This window comes from Eubalaena glacialis, chromosome 8 (assembly GCF_028564815.1).
Source record: "Eubalaena glacialis isolate mEubGla1 chromosome 8, mEubGla1.1.hap2.+ XY, whole genome shotgun sequence".
NCBI classification, from domain to species: domain Eukaryota; kingdom Metazoa; phylum Chordata; class Mammalia; order Artiodactyla; family Balaenidae; genus Eubalaena; species Eubalaena glacialis.
The window spans coordinates 17,031,429-17,051,052 of NC_083723.1; the positions used below are offsets into that span (position 1 = coordinate 17,031,429).

General features: G+C 37.0%; 1 protein-coding gene and 1 non-coding gene across 3 annotated transcripts in view; both read right to left on the bottom strand.

The window, feature by feature from the left end:
- LOC133096131 (B-cell receptor-associated protein 29) overlaps positions 1-19,624 on the bottom strand; it is a 38,654-nt gene that overhangs the window by 13,288 nt on the left and 5,742 nt on the right. For both annotated transcript variants that reach the window (XM_061197598.1, XM_061197597.1), the window contains exons 4-6: positions 15,527-15,677; positions 14,272-14,407; positions 9,430-9,538 (exon numbers count right to left, since the gene is read on the bottom strand). In XM_061197598.1, coding sequence (XP_061053581.1) covers positions 9,430-9,538; positions 14,272-14,407; positions 15,527-15,677 — 396 coding nt within the window. The remainder of the gene's footprint in view (positions 1-9,429; positions 9,539-14,271; positions 14,408-15,526; positions 15,678-19,624) is intronic.
- LOC133097079 (small nucleolar RNA U109) lies at positions 5,532-5,661 on the bottom strand. The gene has a single exon (XR_009701954.1). It is a non-coding gene; the product is annotated as a small nucleolar RNA U109 (small nucleolar RNA).

The window sequence follows — 19,624 nt, forward strand, 5'->3', positions numbered from 1 at the left end:
GTGAAAAAGTGAAGATTTTAGAGAAGTTCAACAGGACTGTCACAGTGTTGAGGGACCCTCTGAATGCAGTGACCATTTATTTAAAATAAGAAGTTAGTTCCTTCAGCAATGCTGAGATGCTTGGGTGCAGGTACCAAGTGATGGATACCTGACTATCACCAGAGCTCAGTCCTTGAGAGAGGAGGGAAGTAGAGGAGGAAGGAGGGAGGGGTGAGGAAGAGGGGAGGCAGAAGAAGGAGGTAAGTAGTTTGCAAGAGCCTAATTATGATGAACCAGTGTTTGGGGGTGAGATTTATTCATATCTATTAGATAACAGGCCTAGAACACTAAGTATGTCCTGGGGACAAAGAGTTGACTTAGATGTGGCCCTTGCCTTCACAGCACTTACAATCTAGTAAGAAAGATAAACAAATGAGAAGTAATTTCTACAGAGTACACTATTAAGGTAGTATCCATGCAGAACTATGGAGGTCCAGATGGAAGCCACTCAACCCAGCTTGAAGGGAGAGAGTTTCAGGGAGGCTCCTTAGAGGCGACGATGCTGGAGCTGAAGGATGAGCACAAGCTGGCAGAGTGTGAAGGAAGAGGGCAGGAGAGGCAGACAGACCTGCAGTCCTGGGCAAAGGGGAAAGGTGATGAAACACCACTGTTAGGAGAACTACAAGCTCCCATATTTAATAGAGTAGGGGTGTAAAATTTAGACTGGACAAGGGTGGGGCAGGCAAAACTAGAGATGACGTTGGGGGGCAGATCGCAGAAGACCACGTGTGCCATCCTGAAGAGCTATAAAGGTAACAGGAACCAATACAGAGTTTTAAGAAGTGAAGAAGCATAATCAGATCTGTGGTGTTGCCACTCTAGTGGCAAAGTGAAGAAGCCAAACTAATGGCAGGGCCATGCTTTAGAAGGAATGGAAAGAAAGCTGCCCAAATAATTATACTAAAGAGTAAACATTAATGCATGAAACCAATTATAGCTCTATTTGTCACATGAGCAAAGGGGAAATGAATGCTTTTTTGTGTGTGTCTTAATTTCTCTACCTCTCGCTAGGTATATTGGTGCCTGCCCCTACCCTCTGGGGGACTATGAACATGAATGAGGTTTATGGGTGAAGTGCTTTTGGGTTTTAGAAAAGACAGGGATGTAAGGCATGCTGATACTTATAAGGATTACTGGGACTTGGGGCCAAGGCACTGATGAGCAGGCTTTATAATTTAATAAATAAAATCAGCCCCACTGTTACGCTATTAGCAAATGAAACACCAATAAATGCATGAAGACTTCCTTCATTAATCTTAGCTGGGTTGCTAAGTAATGTATTTAAGAAAAGAATTTTGGCTCTGTGACTTAGCAAAGAATAATTACAAATTATATTAATATGCTGGCTTTGCACTTAAAAATCAGGGTGTACGTTTTAGGCAAAGTACTGTGTAGGTATAGCTTTATACAAACTGCTTTGAAAAGGATATGCTTTATAAAGCAAGTTCGTGTGTAAGCAGAAGCAACACGTGGAATCTAGAAGAATTTACAAACCATCAAACACGAGAATTGAAGGAGTCAGTTTACTTTGACTGTAAACAAAGAACTAGTTTTACTATATATAAGCATATATAATTTCTTAAATTATCTGATCAATGTTCATTCAACCAGCATTTAAGTGCACAGCAAATTTTATAACAATATTAACAGCAGAAACCAATCTCTTCAACACCATTATTTATACTGAAAAAGGTATTCTTCCTTATTTGACAATCCTTAGTAGGGGTCAGTAAACTACTCCTGTAAAGGGCCAGACTGTAAATACTTTTAGCTTTCTTTTTATTCTCTGGCCGCACCACTCGGCTTGTGGGATCTTAGTTCCCCAACCAGGGATTGAACCTGGGCCCTCCGCAGTGAAAGCTCAGAGTTTTAACCACTGGACTGCCAGGGAACTCCCTTATTTTCAGCTTTCTATGCCATGCAGACTCTGTCCAGTTTACTTAACTCCACAGCCACAGAAAATATGTAAACAAATGAGCATGGCTTTGTTCTAATAAAATTTAATTTCTAAAATCAAGGCAGCAGGTTAGATTCGGCTCATGGGCCATAGTTTTCTGATCCTTCTCCTAAAACACACTTCTAAGTCTTACCACTTTTCTCTTAGATTATAAATTTACTGAAAAGAACTATAAATTAAAGTATCAGAGCACGAGAGGAGAGGAGGATCCAATTTATACTGGAAATTTTAAGAAACCTCCTAAGAAGTTCCCCATTTTATCCCTTCCAATTTTGCTTATAGAAAGAACAAAGGCTATACAGTGGATGCTGCAATGAGATTTAGTTTTACGAAGAAAAGGTTTTTCCTTCTTTAATTTTCCAGCTCATTTTCCTAGCTGATTGATTTCCATCCATTTCAAAAGTGTTTTCAGAGCAGAGTTGTCCAGCTTAATTTCTGTACTGCACTTGGCAGTAAACATAAACTTGATACAAGCTGATCCAATCTATATGTCCATCAACATACTTGGAGAACTATGCTTGATTATATTCTTATCACCTGGAACATTCTGTTATTCAGTATGCATTTAGCACTCTCCACTCCATGATTTTTAGTAAACTAACTCATGTATCACACAGGGGAAGAAATAAATTGTAGTCACTTTATGTATATATGTTGGATCCATCCATCTGGGTTATAAAGCTCTTCAGGGAAGAGACTGTTTTCTCGTGCTTTAATGCCCCTCTGTAGAGCTAATAAAAGCTTTTCCTCAGGTAGCATCAGTCATGCTTGCTGGTATTGTCAATGCTATGAAAGGTATCCTTGAATTTCTGTCTTCAGTTACTATCTTCCCTGTAGCTATTCCTCCTGGTCACTGGATGACACTTAAATAGTTTATTTTATATAGGGCCTGCAAACAGATAGGAAGCTCACAAAAAGGAAAACATCACAACTAAATGGGAATGTAATAGGGAACAGCAGGAGAAAATATCACCATGACATATTAGTGCCAGGAAAGCAGTCCACAGCAAGAAAGCCTCCTTCTTCTGGTTTGACAATGACATCAACTGCATGTGGAGATAATATAAACTAATAAATGGCAATATATCTTTCATTTAAAAATAAAAAAACAACCTAAGAGCTAAAACCTGACTAAAATGGTGGGTCATATATTTTATTTGCTTTAAATAACTGAGGTACTATTAATTACATATGGTCTATTGCCACATCCTTCAAATAAACTATGCTATTCTTTTAAAATACGGACTTTTATTTTTCAGCTAACAAAGGAAGGGAAGGAGATGTTAAAGAAGCAGAAACGTCCAGATAAGTAAACAGAGGAGAAAATACATGTTTTTTATTATTCAAAGCATAGAAACTCATTAAAAGGTCATAAAACAAAAAACATGACTAAAACTACCAAATTTTTTAAAGCATTGCAAAATTTAAAATAAGATGGTGGCTTTGATATAACTGCAAGTTAAAGATAGTTGAATTTACACCCACAAGAATTTGCAACTGTAAGATATGCTTAGTTTGGACTTTGAGAATTTATTTTTAGATAGATAGATGGCTCAAATAGTTCCTTTGTAAGGAACTCAAGAAGAAGGAATTTAGGGTTACTGATATACAGAATAGTAATTCCCTTGTAATTTTCTCTCTTATCTTGATCTTCAATTTCTCTTGTAAAGTACTTCAACTATTTTCACTCCCTGGTCCCTATGTTAGTATGACTTGTTTATTACTGGCATTAGCGGGTGATGATCTTTAAAAAAACCTTGAACATCTTTAAGGGTAGTGAAGTTGGTCTGTAAAAGGAAATGCTAGAATGCTAGTTCTTTTCAAGGTAAGCCACAGTGACAGAGAAGCATTTATCCAGGAACAGAGTTGAATAAACTAGTTGAGAGTGGAATAAGATAAACCTTCTATTTGGTAAAGGAGAAGTTTAAATAGGATTAGAAGATTCCATTTCCTGGTCCAAATCTAAGGTCCCTGTTATATGCTGCCAATACTTAGGAACACAGAATGGGCCTTTACAATCAGTTTCTGTTCTGTTTGTATATACTTTGTTTAGATAGCATTTAAAATTTGCTTTATCTCCAGCAATACCACTCCTGGGTATTTATCCAAAGAAAACTAAAACACTAATTAGAGAACATAAGATACATGCACCCCTATGTTCACTGAAGCACTATTTACAATAGCCAAGATATGGAAGCAACCTAACTGCCCATCAAAAGATAAATGGATAAAAAAGATGTAATACACACACACACACAAACACACATGCACACACACATGCAGACACACACACAATGGAATATTAATCAGCCATAAAAAAGAATGGAATCTTGCCATTTGTGACAACATGGATGGACCTAGAAGGGATCAATGTTATGCTAAGTGAGGTAACTCAGACAGAGAAAGAGCAATACTGTATTATTTCACTTATACGTGGAATTAAAAAAAAATTAACAAACATAACAAAACATAAACAGAGTTTTATATATAGAGAGAACAAACGGGTGTTTGCCAGAGGGGAGGGGAGGTAAGAGGAAGAAAGAAATAGGTGAGGAGATTAAGAAGTACAGATTTCCAGTTGCAAAATAAATGAGTCACAGGTATGAAATGTACAGTGTGGGGAATACAGTCAGTAACTATGTAATATCTTTGTATGGTGACATGGTAACTAGACTTGACTAGACTTATCGTGGTGATCAGTTTGAAATGTATAGAAACAACAAATCACTATGTTGTGTAAAAGGAACTAACATAGTGTTGTAGATCAATTATACTTCAAAAACAAACACACTCATAAAAAAGAGACCAGATTTGTGGTTACCAGAGGTGGGGGGGTAGGGGGAATTGGGTGAAGGCAGTCAAAAGGTACCAACTTCCAGTTATAAGATAAGTACTAGGGATGTAACGTACATCGTGATAAATAGAATTAACAATGGTGTATGTCATACGTGCAAGTTGTTAAGAGAGGAAATCCTAAGAGTCCTCATCACAAGAAAAAAAATTATTTTCTATTCTTTAATTTTGTATCTGTATGAGATGAAGGATGTTCACTAAACTTACTGTGATAATTGCTTCATGATGCATGTAAATCAAATTATTACTCTGTACACCTTAAACTTATACAGTGCCATATGTCAACTATATTTCAATAAAGCTGGAAGAAAAATAAATAAAATAAAAATTTGCTTTATCCTCAATAGGTATGCTTTTTATTTTTTATTTTTTGGCTGCACAGTGTGACATGGGGGATCTTAGTTCCCGCATCTCCTGCACTGGAAGCACAGAGTCTTAACCACTGGACCACTAGGGAAGTCCCTCAATAGGTATGCTTTTTAAGGACAGTTTTAATTATGCTCCATGTTAAATGATCTTACAATGAATAAGTTATATGAATAGTTCCTAAAAAATTGCTGATAGAAAGAAAGAAAAAGAAAGGAAGGAAGAAAAGGAAGGGAAGGAAGGAAGAAAGAATAAGGGCAGGGTCAAGGAATTTGCCTCAATCACTTTTTTGTATTTTCTTCTTTTTCTTTTCCCTTTATGTAGGAGAAATGCACTACTACTCAACCTCTACTATTAGAATGGCAGCCCTGATAACTTTCAATGTAGCATGTTATGGGTATACTACTGCTCCTAAAGGAATGAGGAAGCGACATGTCCACATGCAACTCAATCACTTTCAAAACTGTATCTACTTTTACCACCGCCTGGATGCACGCAATGACTGAATGGTACGTATTTCCTCGCAGTGGTTAAGAATCCGCCTGCCAATGCAGGGCACTGGTCCGGGAAGATCCCACATGTCGCGGATCAACTAAGCCCATGTGCCACAACTACTGAGCCTGCACTCTAGAGCCCGCGAACCACAACCACTGAGCCCGTGTGCTGCAACTACTGAAGCCCCCGCACCTAGAGCCCATGCTCTGCAACAAAGAGAAGCCACAGCAATGAAAAGCCCGCATACCGCAACAAAGAGTAGCCCCTGCTCGCCGCAACTAGAGAAACCGCAACTAGGCACTAGCCTATGCGCAGCAACGATGACCCAACGCAGCCAAAAATAAAAAGTAAGTAAATAAAATAAATAAATTTAAGAAATTAATTTTAAAAAAGGATAAATACTGGGAAAGTATTAAGAATAAATAGTGGGAAGCTCTCCTGGAAGAGTCTTTTAAAGTCAATCTCCTTGGATATCAGAAGGTTTTCCACTACATACAAGGTCTATTTTTATTATGAGGGCTTGTGAACTTTGTAAATTCTTTAGAGCCTAAGGTCTCATTTTTCACGGCAGTGCCCTTTCCCAATTACTCCACACACTGGGACATCAGAGTTACCATTAAACAAATCATTAAAAATGACAGATCAGGTCCTTACACCTGACTAAGTTAGTCCTGAGTGTAAATTGGGTGCCTGGGGACATGCACACTCTCTTTTGGCTCACTAGGGTCATATTACTGCACTGAAGCACAGGTAATTTACTAACTGGTCAAAAATCTAAGCTGGTGGTTAAAAACTAACGGAGATTTTGGCACTACTGATAGAGTGAGTGCTCTTAATACCTGCCTTCAGAATAGCACTTTTCCAATTTGGATTGAATCAGTTTAAACAGACATTTTGTATTTATGCTTTACTTCTGCTAATATATTTGGAGAAAATATTTCACTTAGATTAAAGAAACACTAAGGGTGAGACCATACATATGGAAAATACTCTACCTCTATTAAGAAACAAACCACACTGCCTTTCTACTCAGTTTTCAAATATAAAAGAACTTGCTAAAACATTTCTTAAGCACTGTCAGCCTTAATACCCTCAATTTTTAGAAATCTATGAATATATTTGAATGGTACTATGTACAAAGCATTGTGCTGCTGAATTCATCCAAATCTTGTACTACTAATTTATTTCTTAGTTCTTGTCTTAATGAATTTGATTGGTATAGGTCAACAGAACATAGCCAGGGTTATACCTCCTTTAGAAATGGAACTTTAATCTTCTCAAGGTCAGTAACAATGTTATCTAAAATAAAATGTGTTCATAAAATACTAAACACCTTGCAGGAACCAAACAGGACATACTCAAACAGGTAAAATCTGCTTTTACCTCAACATCGATTCACTTTGAAAGCAGTTTTGCAGTCTACACTTCAAACACAGAAGCTTGGCATCTCTTGTTATCAGATCATAAACAAAATGCCTGTATTATCAAAGAGTTCATTTTCTCCAAACATCTGAATTGTCTGTTAAAGAAATATTGAGTTTCTTTATATTACTCAAAATAACCCTGAGTTTAGAGTTATATATCAGACTTGTGAGGTTAAAGCTCAAAATATCTCAGAGTTGGAATTTTTAAAAGGCAAAGGGAGAAAAAACTAAGCTGGCCAGGGTTAGGAGAGGTGTAGCATGGCACACAACCTATTCTTGTCTGTCTTTTTATTTCTGTCCTACTCTGCTTACAACATAAGGGAAAGGATCCTTGGCAAATATGAAAAAAAGAAAGCAGAAATTTAAAATAATTTTTTTAAACTAATTAAAGGTATTTTGGAAATAGTCCCTTGCATTCTTCAGAAGGATTAGCACCAATATTTTGTGCTGGGTAAAAAAAGAACACTATTTCTCATTTGAAATGTCTGATTACTAAATTTATTTTCATACAAATGTTAAAACTTCAAGATCATGTTCCAAATTGTCTGGAATTGCAGAAAAGCCAACAGTACACCAACTATGAGAAGATTTAGAATTTTGAGTTATACTATACCTATCACATCATCTACCACCTTGTCTAGAAGAGTAACTTATTTTTTAACTTACTGCCTCTAAATGATTTTCTTTTTCTTTTTTTTTTTACTTTAAATAAGAAGTAGGAAAGTAACTATATATTTTATATCATATCATATGAAATATCCTACAGATTTTTTTTTAACAGAATTAGCTTTTATCTTCAGGCTTTCCATCTCAAATCCAAATACTTTTTTTTTTGTAGGTTTATTTATTTATTTTTGGCTGCGTTGGGTCTTCGTTGCTGCGCACAGGCTTTCTCTAGTTGTGTTGAGCGGGGGCTACTCTTTGTTGCGCTGCGCGGGCTTCTCATTACAGTGGCTTCTCTTGGCACACGAGCTTCAGTAGTTGTGGCATGCGGGCTCAGTAGTTGTGGCTCGCAGGCTCTAGAGAGCAGGCTCAGTAGTTGTGGCACACGGGCTTAGTTGCTCCGCGGCATGTGGGATCCTCCTGGACCAGGGCTAGAACCCATGTCCCCTGCACTGGCAGGAGGATTCTTAACCACTGCACCACCAGGGAAGTCCCTCAAATACATCTTGATGAACTCAACTCTACTCAAACAATGTCCATAGATAATCAACAACAGCAAGTTATAGTACAGAAACTTCTATTATACTGAGGCCTATTAAAAAAAAAATCTAAACTTACAAATGGCATAAAGTAGGTCTTTCATTCAGTCACTGAACGTTCTCCAAGTTATTCTCAACACAAAGTAGTGGAAGAGATCTGAAATTGGAGAAGGTCTATGCATTGATCATTATCTTGACTCTGACTGAGAGGTTCCCCAGTATCTGGACAACATCAAGGACTATGTCATATGCAGGAATGTTGCTCAGGGGTCAAGCCATAAACTTTTATTCAGAGTTTCCTGGGATGACACTGGACTTGGGACTTTTCTGTGCTATGCAGCTACAGGTAATAATAATTTGTTCCGTGTCTAAGAAGAAGAAAATACTAACAGAGCTATTTTTCAAAAAACAAAAAATGTAGAAGAAATAGCTGCCTTCAGGAAAATGGAGTTGGGACGCCCTACCCCAAGTCCTCATTGCAATATGTTTTGGAATGAGACATTCAAGCTCTCAGCTGGCATCCTAGACTGTGGCTTACTCTATCCTTATCCATCTCTTTCAAGGAACATTTTCCTTATATCTGGCAGGTAAAAAATATTAGGGCTTGAGATAAGCAATGTGTTTTCTTATAACCAAAATAATAAGATAAGATAAATAATAATAATTATAAGATAAATAATAATAAGATAAGATAAATAATAATAAATAAGATAAATAATAATAATAAGCAATCACCTGTCATTGCTTCTTTCAAAGAAGCAATATACTATGATGGAAAAATGTGATTCATTTCCAAACATGTGTTTACAAGCAACTTTTCAGGAACATAGCTCTTTTGCTAAGGGAGGAACATCTGTATTTACAACACAGATCTGAAACACCTACATGTTTGTATGTATAACAGAGCATGTTTCTCTTGGCTGAAACAGTGTTTTATCTCCGTATTTGAGCAGGAATTTATAAATAGGTCACTCTTGGTATTTTAGCCAGAAGAACATTTAGCCATGAGTTTTGTTTTAGGAAAAACAGTGAAGTGTAACAGCATAAAATATCACAATACTTTTCCTACTTTTGTGCATGCATGCAACGTTACCATCTGAAGCCTTCTTTAATTCAGTTTTCAGTTTTTCCTTATCTTCTGCTAGTTTTTTATTTTCTGCTTCCAAAATGTGTTCTTCTTCCTTGCCATGGTTTTTCAAGAGCTATCAGAAAAGAGAGTTATAGAAAGAAGTAACATTAGATTGCAATAGCCATTCTTTCAGGAAAAGAGCTGAACAATGTATTTTAAATTATTGGTCTTTATTTTATTCTTTGTCCTTTTCAGTATTTTATACTTTACAATGTAAGCTTCTGTTAGCAGAAACTTGATATTTGGCAAACACACACAAAATTTCTTCTATGATTGAAATCTCTGAAATGAAAATAACAAGAGTTTCTGGTTGGGCTACAATTAAAATTATATTTTCAGGGACTTCCCTGGTGGCGCAGTGGTTAAGAATCTGCCTGCCAATGCAGGGGACCCGGGTTCGATCCCTGGTCCAGGAAGATCCCACATGCTGCAGAGCACCTAAGCCCGTGTGCCACAACTACTGAGCCTGCACTCTACAGCCTGCGAGCCACAACTACTGAAGCCCGCGCACTCTGGGGCCCATGTGGCACAACTACTGAAGCCCGCACGCCTACAGCCCGTGCACCGCAACAAAAGAAGCCACCGCAACGAGAAGCCTGTGCACCACAACGAAGAGTAGTCCCCGCTCACTGCAACTAGAGAAAAGCCCGCGCGCAGCAACGAAGACCCAACGCAGCCAAAAAAAAAATTGTATTTTCAAAGGTATTTAGATAAACAATGTCTTTTCCTTAATTGCGTGATGTTACTCTAAGAAAAAAAAAATAGTTCTGGGGACAGTACTACTTGGAAAGCCATTATGTTCCAATTGCAGAGCTGTCTACTCAGACTAGTTCTATATAGACAAATTCATAAAAGAAGAATATAATGTTGTCAGGCTAGAGATGGGTAAGTGGAGAATAACAGGGCCATCTCTACACTCGGACAATTCTACCTAATTTTCATTGAACAGTCTCCAAATTACTTTTATTCAGTTAATCCTTTACAACGTTCTTTATATTTTCAAATCTATTCTGGCTTTTAAAATGTTTATTTTATGTTTGTAGCTTATCTTTTCTAGGCAAGAAAAATTAAGATCTGAATAGTAAAATATTTGACTAAAATAAAAACATCATGGGGTAAAAATTTCATAATCTATATGTCAGGATGGAAATCATCGTTAATAGAATGAAGAAGTTGACTTACCAAAAAGAAATTGTAAGATGTTAAGTTACCAAGAAAGGCAAACTAGATTAATGTTTGAAAAACAGAACATGTATATACTGGCATGAGTCATTTGACCAAGTAAAAGGCAGCAATTTGATACGGAAAGCTTCTGCAGTCAGGTAAAAAAGTTAACTCAGGACAATTTAAAACAGACTGACACAGTAAAGAATTTCTACTGCAGGGTGATTCCTTTTCTAATGTAAGCTGATATACTAAACAAACAAATTTCTACTGAGCACTGCTACTACTACATGCAAATATTTTACAGTGCTATGTACTATAAGGAGTAAAAATGTAAGAGAAGTATGGTCTCTGCTCTCAGGTAACTTCAATCTAGTGGAAAGGATGAGACTAGAGCATAGATACTGTAGCACAAGATCTAATACAATACTACCGTGTTATAACAGAGATTAGGCAGATCCAGAGGAGGAATTAAAGCTCGAATGAATATATTGTATAATTCCAAGAAATTTTTTTAGGAGATAAAGGACTGAAGTACCTACTAAAACAGAAGGAGCCTCGTATCTCCAAAATTAAAAAAATATATATATATTTTTAAGAGCAGAAACTAGGGAAAAAACCCTCCAAATCTCTACAAGTTTGTTGACCATTTCAAGTTCAAAACAATCTTAGCTGTTACTTCACTGAATTCAGTTAACACAGCCTCCAGTGATTACCCAAATTGCAAGAGAACGACTGAGTTACAGGAATGTTTACCCTGCCTGCTTGAATTATTATTGCCACTGACTTGGAAAAGTTGGATCTGGTGTCAGTCTTGTAAATAAGCTTTCATTACTGCACCTGTCAACTTGTTCAACTTTATTTTGTGTAACTTGATGCTGGAGAAAGACCAAGAGCCCTGGAATCTGAAATTCAATAGCTACCAGCTACAATAATACACATGTTCACTGTCCCACCCACCTTATCCCACCTTGGTAAGTGGCTGGGAAGAAAACAAGTAAGAAGTAAAGCTCCGTCACTGTTGTTATACTAAAGCAGTTAAATTAAAAATTAATTGGTCTTTCATAATTATTTCATTTCATTAACTGAATATCATAACAGAAAGGGGTCCCAGGCACCATCTGCAAGTCCTTTCATAGGTTAGCATACGATTGAAGGGCACAGAACAATGTGGTTAAGAGTGTGGATTTTAGAGGCAGCCTGCTTGGATTCAATCCTTAGGTCTGTCTCTTATTAGTGGAATGATCTTGGGCAAGTCGCTTAACCTTTCTGTGCCTCCATTTCTTCATCTATATAATGCAAATATTAACAGCACCAACCTCATAACATTGTTGCAACAGTTGAAAGAGTTAATACCTTACTGTGAAGCATGTGAACAACGTTAGCTATTAGTTATAAACTTGAGGCCCAGAACAAATGAGGTGACTTGCCCCAGGTCACAAGGCTAATTACTGGTAGATTTGGGACTGGCACCCAAGTCTTTTGGACTTCAGGGTAATGCACTTCCCATTAGATAATGTATCTCTGATAGAGAACGAAGAGATGTTTTAGCAATTTTATCCTTCCTTAACTGGTATTTCAAAACCTACATGAAGTATCTTGAAATAGAAGTCATCTTTGACATTCTGACCTATGGTTAATCAGTTACGCTTTGGGCACTGACAGTATTTTTATCCAGCTTGCAGACTTTCTCCCCACTGTGTACTGGCTTTAGCCCAGTGTATCTATGCACTTATGATCTAGGGCCACTGACTGGGCCACAGATTATGCAGAAGCAGGGAACCAGGACAGCATGGAACCAAAGGAGAGGAGAACAAAAAAAGGGAGAAACTGTGGCAGATCAAAGAATCAGTAATCATGAAATAAATTTCCTTGCAAGTTAGTAACTGGTTCTGAAAACAATCCCAAAAGAAATGTTTTAAGGAGGTGCTTTTTCTGAAGGACAAGACTAATTTAAGTACATTAATTATGGTGTATATGAGAAAAATCATAGTACCAAAACTACAAAAACACTTTCCATTTTCTTGGAGTTCAAGAATAAGAGGAAAAAAGCAGTGTTCTACTAGTAGTTACAACTCACTACTATAACATGATGGGCATGGTAAATCAAGATAGGTACATGGTAAGTCTACAAATACAAGGCTGTGTGCTTTTGAGTTTAGCCACCATATATTAATAAAAGCCTTGAGGGTTTTGTTTTGTTTTTACCATTATGAAATGAGATCAAAGGATAGAAGATGAAGAAAATAATATTAAGGTACAAAATAAGGCTGATTTGTGCTGCTGAAACACTCCAGTGACAATGTATTGCTTGCTTCTGAATACAGAAATACCGACAGCTTGATTTCCCAGACCTATATTTATGACAAAGGGAAAGTTACATGACATCTATGGATCAATGCTTTTTCAAAACAGAACAAAGTAAAAATATAAACCGGTGCTTATTCTCTAAAAGTTTCCTTAAAAGATGCTGGTTATAATCTACCCAAAGAAACATTTTTGAATCCTGTTTTTGTAGTAAAAATAAGGTAGACATCATAAGTAAAACATGGGTTTCTGAATAGGTGACCATGACACTGTAGTATCAAAAAAATTTTTTTTGCAATGAGTTTTGACTTATTTCATAGGTTTTAGAAAGCTTTATATTGTACTATGTAACAGCTAACTCATTTAGCATTGATGAAAGGTGACGCTTATAGTTCTTTCTGTAAGAGGCTGGGCTTTAGAATTTAGGCTCACAATACTTTTTACATAAATATAATTTGATGTAATATATAATTGACTGTATACTTCATTAATTTATAATAGGGAAATAATCTTATTGCATTATACTAGGAATTCTTTCTTCAAGAAAATTTGTTTCACTTCTGAAGGTTCCACTGATTTTTTTTTTCTAAGAAGCAGAATTAGGAAAACTTATGGGGCTTAAAATGAACTGAAAACACTCAAGCTATGAGATCTGACTCCTAAATTTTAAACCTAAGAAAAAAAATACCCAAAGTAATTTTGTATCTTCCATTTTGTATTTTTCCATCCGTTCTTCTTTTTACTTAACATGGAAAACATCAGTATCTGATTTACGCTCTCCCTGAGTAGCCAGGGAAAGACAGCATAGGGTTCTCAAAGAAGAATTATCAGCAGCATAACCAAATTAGAGACTGAAAATATTATATGCAGTCATCAATCTGTATCGACTATTTTCGTCTGCTTCCTACATAATCATCATTTAAAGAAAACAACAATAACAACAAAAAAAACCACACCAAAAAAAACCAACAGGAATTCAACTGAAAGGGAAATGGAAACATAATAGAGACTTATTAAAACTTGCTTTAGGTTATAAAGTAAAATTAGTGGTAATGAAGGAATTAAAATTCACATTCCCAGAATACTGTTTTCTCCTTGAATCATAGGAAGTAGGTCCAATGGCATTAATCTACTATGGAGGGAAACTGTGAGAACACACAAATTTAAAGATAATAAAATACTTCTGAAACAATCATTTTGTAGAATATTGTTATTTATGGTCATTTTCTGCTTATATATTATGAAAATGCTCTCTTTGATGCTGAAAAATAATAAACCACCCCTTGGGAATACCAACAACACTTACACCAGTTTTTAAGAAGAAAATTTAAATACCCGTTTTAGTCTTTCATTCTCTTCCATGAATTTTTTGGCAGCCTGGTTAGTATTTTCTGCTTGAACTTTAAGTACTCCTTTGTTTGACAGCTCTTTTGCCAGCTGAGTAATAAGGGTAACCAGACGTCTCAACACTCTAAGAAAATGAAAAAAATGTCAGAGTAGTGTGCAACTAATCACTAGGAACTGTGACTTTAAGTAATAATTACCCGGTGACTCCCCTTCAGGTGTGGGCGTGGCGGAGGGAGGTGATGTTTACGGAAGGAAGATATATTTTTAATTCAAGTCTTCCAGTCAAAACAAGCCTGTGTCTCATTTCTTTGGAATCTTCGTTAGAAGATTAGCATTTGGAATGCAGGTTCAGTGGTACTTATTAATTTACTTATTTTCTCTGTAGAGGCCTTTGGCCAGGACGAGCAGAAACAGAATTCCAGACAGTGTGGCAGGGCCCGTAAGAGTTTTTCCCCCTCAGCTCAAAATTTAAAGAGCATTTTGTGAGGCTGGCCAAACCTAAAAACTGCTCATTCACTTCTACTTATGGGTAACTTCCTTTGTTAGTAGTAGTAATCGTTATCTTCATTTATTCATTCAGCAGATATTTCCTCAGGAACCGCTAAGTGTTAAACACTGTGCCAGGCACTGGGGACATAGCAGGAAACAAGACAGAGGCCCTGCTCTCAAAGAGTTTAGGTTCTACTTGGGAAGGCAAGAATTAAAACAGTATTTAATTACAACCACGAATGACACTTGAAAGAAAAGTATATACATTACACATTCTATGGGAGTGTACAACAGAAGACCTTCCTACTTTGGGGGAATGATGGTCAGAGGTCTCAGCTTTCCTGAGAAAGGGGCTAAAGTAGAAATTAGCCCGGGAGAGAGGGAAGGAAAGAGTATTCTGGCAGAAGGGAAAGCTGGTGGGAAGATCCTGAAGCAGGAAGGAGCTGGGTACACAATAGGAACTCAATAAATATTTGTTGCAAGAATGGATAAATGAATGAGCAGCGAAGGGCAGTGTGGGTGGAACGTGGCGTACACGTCAGAGCAGCAGGGGCCAGATCATGCAGGGCGTTATGGGCCTATAGAACCTACAAGCCACGATTATTATTTGTTATTTGGATCTGTCATCTGAGTTCTTTCATAAAGATGTTAGTATGCTAAATAGTACAGAAAAAAAAATCTATAGTATAGGTAGAAAAAATGAGAAAGAGAAACACAAATCATGTTTTTAAATTGTGCTTTTTAAAAAACTTACAGCCAGAAAAATAATGAAAATCCAGTAATGTAAAGATTTCTTTGAGACCTAAAAAGTTTCATCTGTGTATGTTCATAGGCAGAAGGTCTGCTGGCTGAGCTCCTTTCAATGGCATGAGTTGAGGAATATTTTCTTACTTCTCTCACAGCATCTATCAGAGAAAAAGAGGGAATATTACTTTTGGCTTTTAAGAATATAAGGTTATTATTAAAATGGGAAGCAGTTTTAGCACAACTGACCTAACTTTTAGATAGTGGACTTTAGCTAGGGGCTCTCTTTTTGTCTTTCCTCTACAATACATGGGAGGGTACCATGCTCAAAATAGATGCTCTGTAAGTGGATACTGGTAAACTTTGAATGTTAACAGTATTTTGCTTTTTTATTATTCATCTAGGACTTACCATCACTGCACTGTCTAATCTCTAGCTACATGGCAAACTATTATCCTTTACTTTTTTTTTTTTTTGGCTACGTTGGGTCTTCGTTGCTGCGCACGGGCTTTCTCTAGTTGCAGCGAGGGCTACTCTTTGTTGCGGTGCATGGGCTTCTCATTGCGGTGGCTTCTCTTGTTGCGGAGCACGGGCTCTAGGCGGTGGGCTTCAGTAGTTGTGGCACGCAGGCTCAGCAGTTGTGGCTCACGGGCTTAGTTGCTCCGTGGCATGTAGGATCTTCCCGGGCCAGGGCTCGAACCCGTGTCCCCTGCACTGACAGGTGGATTCTTAACCACTGTGCCACCAGGGACGTCCACTTTGTTAGTTTTTATGACTGAAAAATATTCCATTGTACAGATACACCACATTTGGTTTATCCATTCATGAGATGATGGACATTTGGATTTTCTCCACTTTTTGGCTATTAAGAATAGTGCTGCCATGAATATTCATGTACAAGTTCTTGTACTGACGTAAGTTTTCATTTCTCTTGGTATATACCTAGGAGTGGAATTGCTGGATCATATGGTAACTCTATGTTTAACTTTTTGAGGAACTGCCAAACTGTTTTCCAAAGCAGCTGTACCAGTTTACATTCCAACAAGCAGAGTATGATGGTTCCAATTTCTCCACATCTTCATCAACACTTATTATTTTCTGTCTTTTTGATTATAACCATCCTAGTGGGTATGAAGTGCTATTTCATTGCAATGATAGTGAGTTTTCCAATTGATATTTTTATTTTCCATTTTCTTTAATTCCTTCCAGCAATGTTTCTGTAGCTTTCAGTGTTGAGATCTTGTACATCTTTTTATAAAGTTCTTTTGTAAGGTTTTTAGGTTTCTTGGTACATTTATAAAAGGAATTTTCAAAAATTTCATTTTTGAATTATTGATTATAGCATAGAAATACACTTCATTTCTGTATATTGACCTTGTATTTTGTGATGCCACTATATTTCTTTGACACAGTAACTTTCTCGTAGATACTTTAGGATTTTCTAAATAAACAATCATGTCATCTGCAAATGACTGTTTTACTTTTTAATTTGAAATCTTTATGCTTTCTAGTTTTTCTTGACTTATTATTATCCTAGTTAGAAAATCTATTACTTAATTGAATAAAAATAGTGAAAGTGAATATCCTTGCTTTGTTCCCCATCTTATGGGGCTAACTTTCAACATCTGACTAAGGATGATGGTAGCTCTAGGTTTTTGTAGATGTTCTTCATCAGAATGATGAAGTTTCCTTCTACTCCTAATTTGCTAATTAAAAAAAAAATTTGATGTTTGTATATACTGTAAAATACCACAAGTCTAGTTAACATCCATCATCATACATAGTTACAGAATATTTTTTCTTGTCTCTTAGCAATTTTCAAATATGCAATATAGTATTACTAACTATAGTCACCATGCTGTACATTACATCTCCATGACTCATTTATTTTATAACTGGAAGCTTGTATCTTTTGACTCCCTTTACCCATTTTGCCCACCACCCACCCCTGGCAACCACCAATCTGTTCTCTGCATCTATGAGCTTGATTTTATTTTTTAAAAGAGTCCACATATGAGTGAGTTTATACAGTATTTGTCTTTCTCTGTCCGAGTTATTTCACTTAGCATAATGCCCCAAGGTCCACGCATGTTGACACAACTGGCAAGATTTCATTCTTTTTCATGGCTTAGTCATTTCTCAGATTGCCTCAATACAGTAAAAGCATGCCAATCACTACAAAACAAGTAAAAATAAAACAAACATAACTCATAAAAATAATTCATAATACTGTGAAGATCATAACTCATTGGCAATTAAACAGGAATAATACTCCTGGATCCATTATGCAGAAATGCTAAAGATTAAGCACTATCAAAGAATAAATGTAAATAGTCATACAAACCCATTTGTAGAATGAATTGCTTGCATAATAATGAAGAGAACATGTCTGAAAAGTGGGATGGGGGCAACAATAAGGGGAGGGTGTGACAAAGTCAATTTTCTATAAGGCACATGGAGATAGTCTTTTTTTGGATCACTTGTGGAAGCTTTCAAATTCCCAAGATGCATTTGTGTTGACACTAAACATATTCTCCTGGGTTTCCTACTTCCTTTCTGCCTATTCCAACATGCTAAAACACACAAAGATACACACACTTTTCAGTTAGTATTGGCTCTAGGAATATTAACTTTGTAATAATTACCTTATTAGACCAACAAGAAAAAAAAATTCCAAAATAAAAGATGAATTCAAACTTACTGGGTTTACATTACTTACACCAGTGTTGTTCTAGTGGACGAGAACACTGGACTATGTACTTTACATATGTAACTGCATTTTATCCTTCCGACACTTCAGTGAAGTAGGTGTTATCCCCGTTCTGAGACGGAAACACTGAGGCTTCACGGATAAGTCCCTATCTGCCTGTCTTTACCATCCATGGTTAAAACTCCTGCATTAACCATCCCTGATGTTCCTATTCTCTGGGAATTAATTACTCCCTCTGCCCACAGATGTAGGCTCCAGCCAGCAGTCATGATTCTGCTCTGTGACTCTGCCCCTGGCCATAGCTTCTCAGATTAGGATTGGATACCTGGTGCTAGCTGATCAGATTTTTTCCCTTAGAATTGGAATTGGGATTCAGAAATGGCTAGTTAGGGATTTCCCTGGCGGTCCAGTGGTTAAGACTCTGCACTTCCAATGCAGGGGGCATGGGTTCCATCTCTGGTAGGGGAACTAAGATCCCACATGCCTTGCTGTGCAGCACGGACAAAAAAAAAAAAAAAAAAAAAAGAAATGGCTAATTAATCCTTGCATATCGCTGGATTGACAAAACTTGGCAGCTGTATGGTACCTATTTTCTGCCGTGGGAATAGAGTATCAGAGTCCGTAGAGACGTGAAGTAGACCCAGTGAGAAATGCAGGGACACGAAAAGGACACTTCAGTTCCTAGGAGTTTGGCTTCCTTCCTTCCCTGGGTTGCTGTGGAACAACCCCATGTTTTACTTTAAATTCCCCTTTCTTGCTCAAGTCAGCTGAAGTTCGTTTCTGATATATGTAACCAAAAGAAGCTTGGCTAAAGTTCCCCTTCCTTATATGGATATGTGGCAGTTTTCAGTAGAAATTCTTGTGATAATTTTAGAGTTGGAAGGTCACAATACACTTCTAGAGCTAGCAAGAGCTGCAGGGATTATTTCCTCTCTCCCTGTATTTTGCAAATGGATAAACCAAACTCAGAAAGATGAAATGCCATTCCAAAGGTCATTTAGTTAGCTGGTGGCAAGTTGGTACCTGTTTTCCTTATTGCTTTTTACTCGCTTGGTGTTATTTCTTCTATGGCTGGAGATTCAATCAGTAACATTAATAACTTACCATGAGACAAATACATTTTGAAATGAGGCAAAAACCCATTCATACCCTGATACAATTACCTACTCATACCTTCTCACACCAGTTAATCCTGGTTTATAAAGAGGATTCCACCCCAGAGGTTGGTAATATGGAATGTGAGAAACATTTTCTCATAAGACAGTGGCATACGTGGTGGTTATGGCCCCTGTAAAACCTACTTAACCCACAACACAACTCTGAGGGAATTCTGAGGGAAAACACACTCTGCAATGGGTATCAAAAACTGAAGTGCCAAGAAGTAGCTGGGTGATCTCA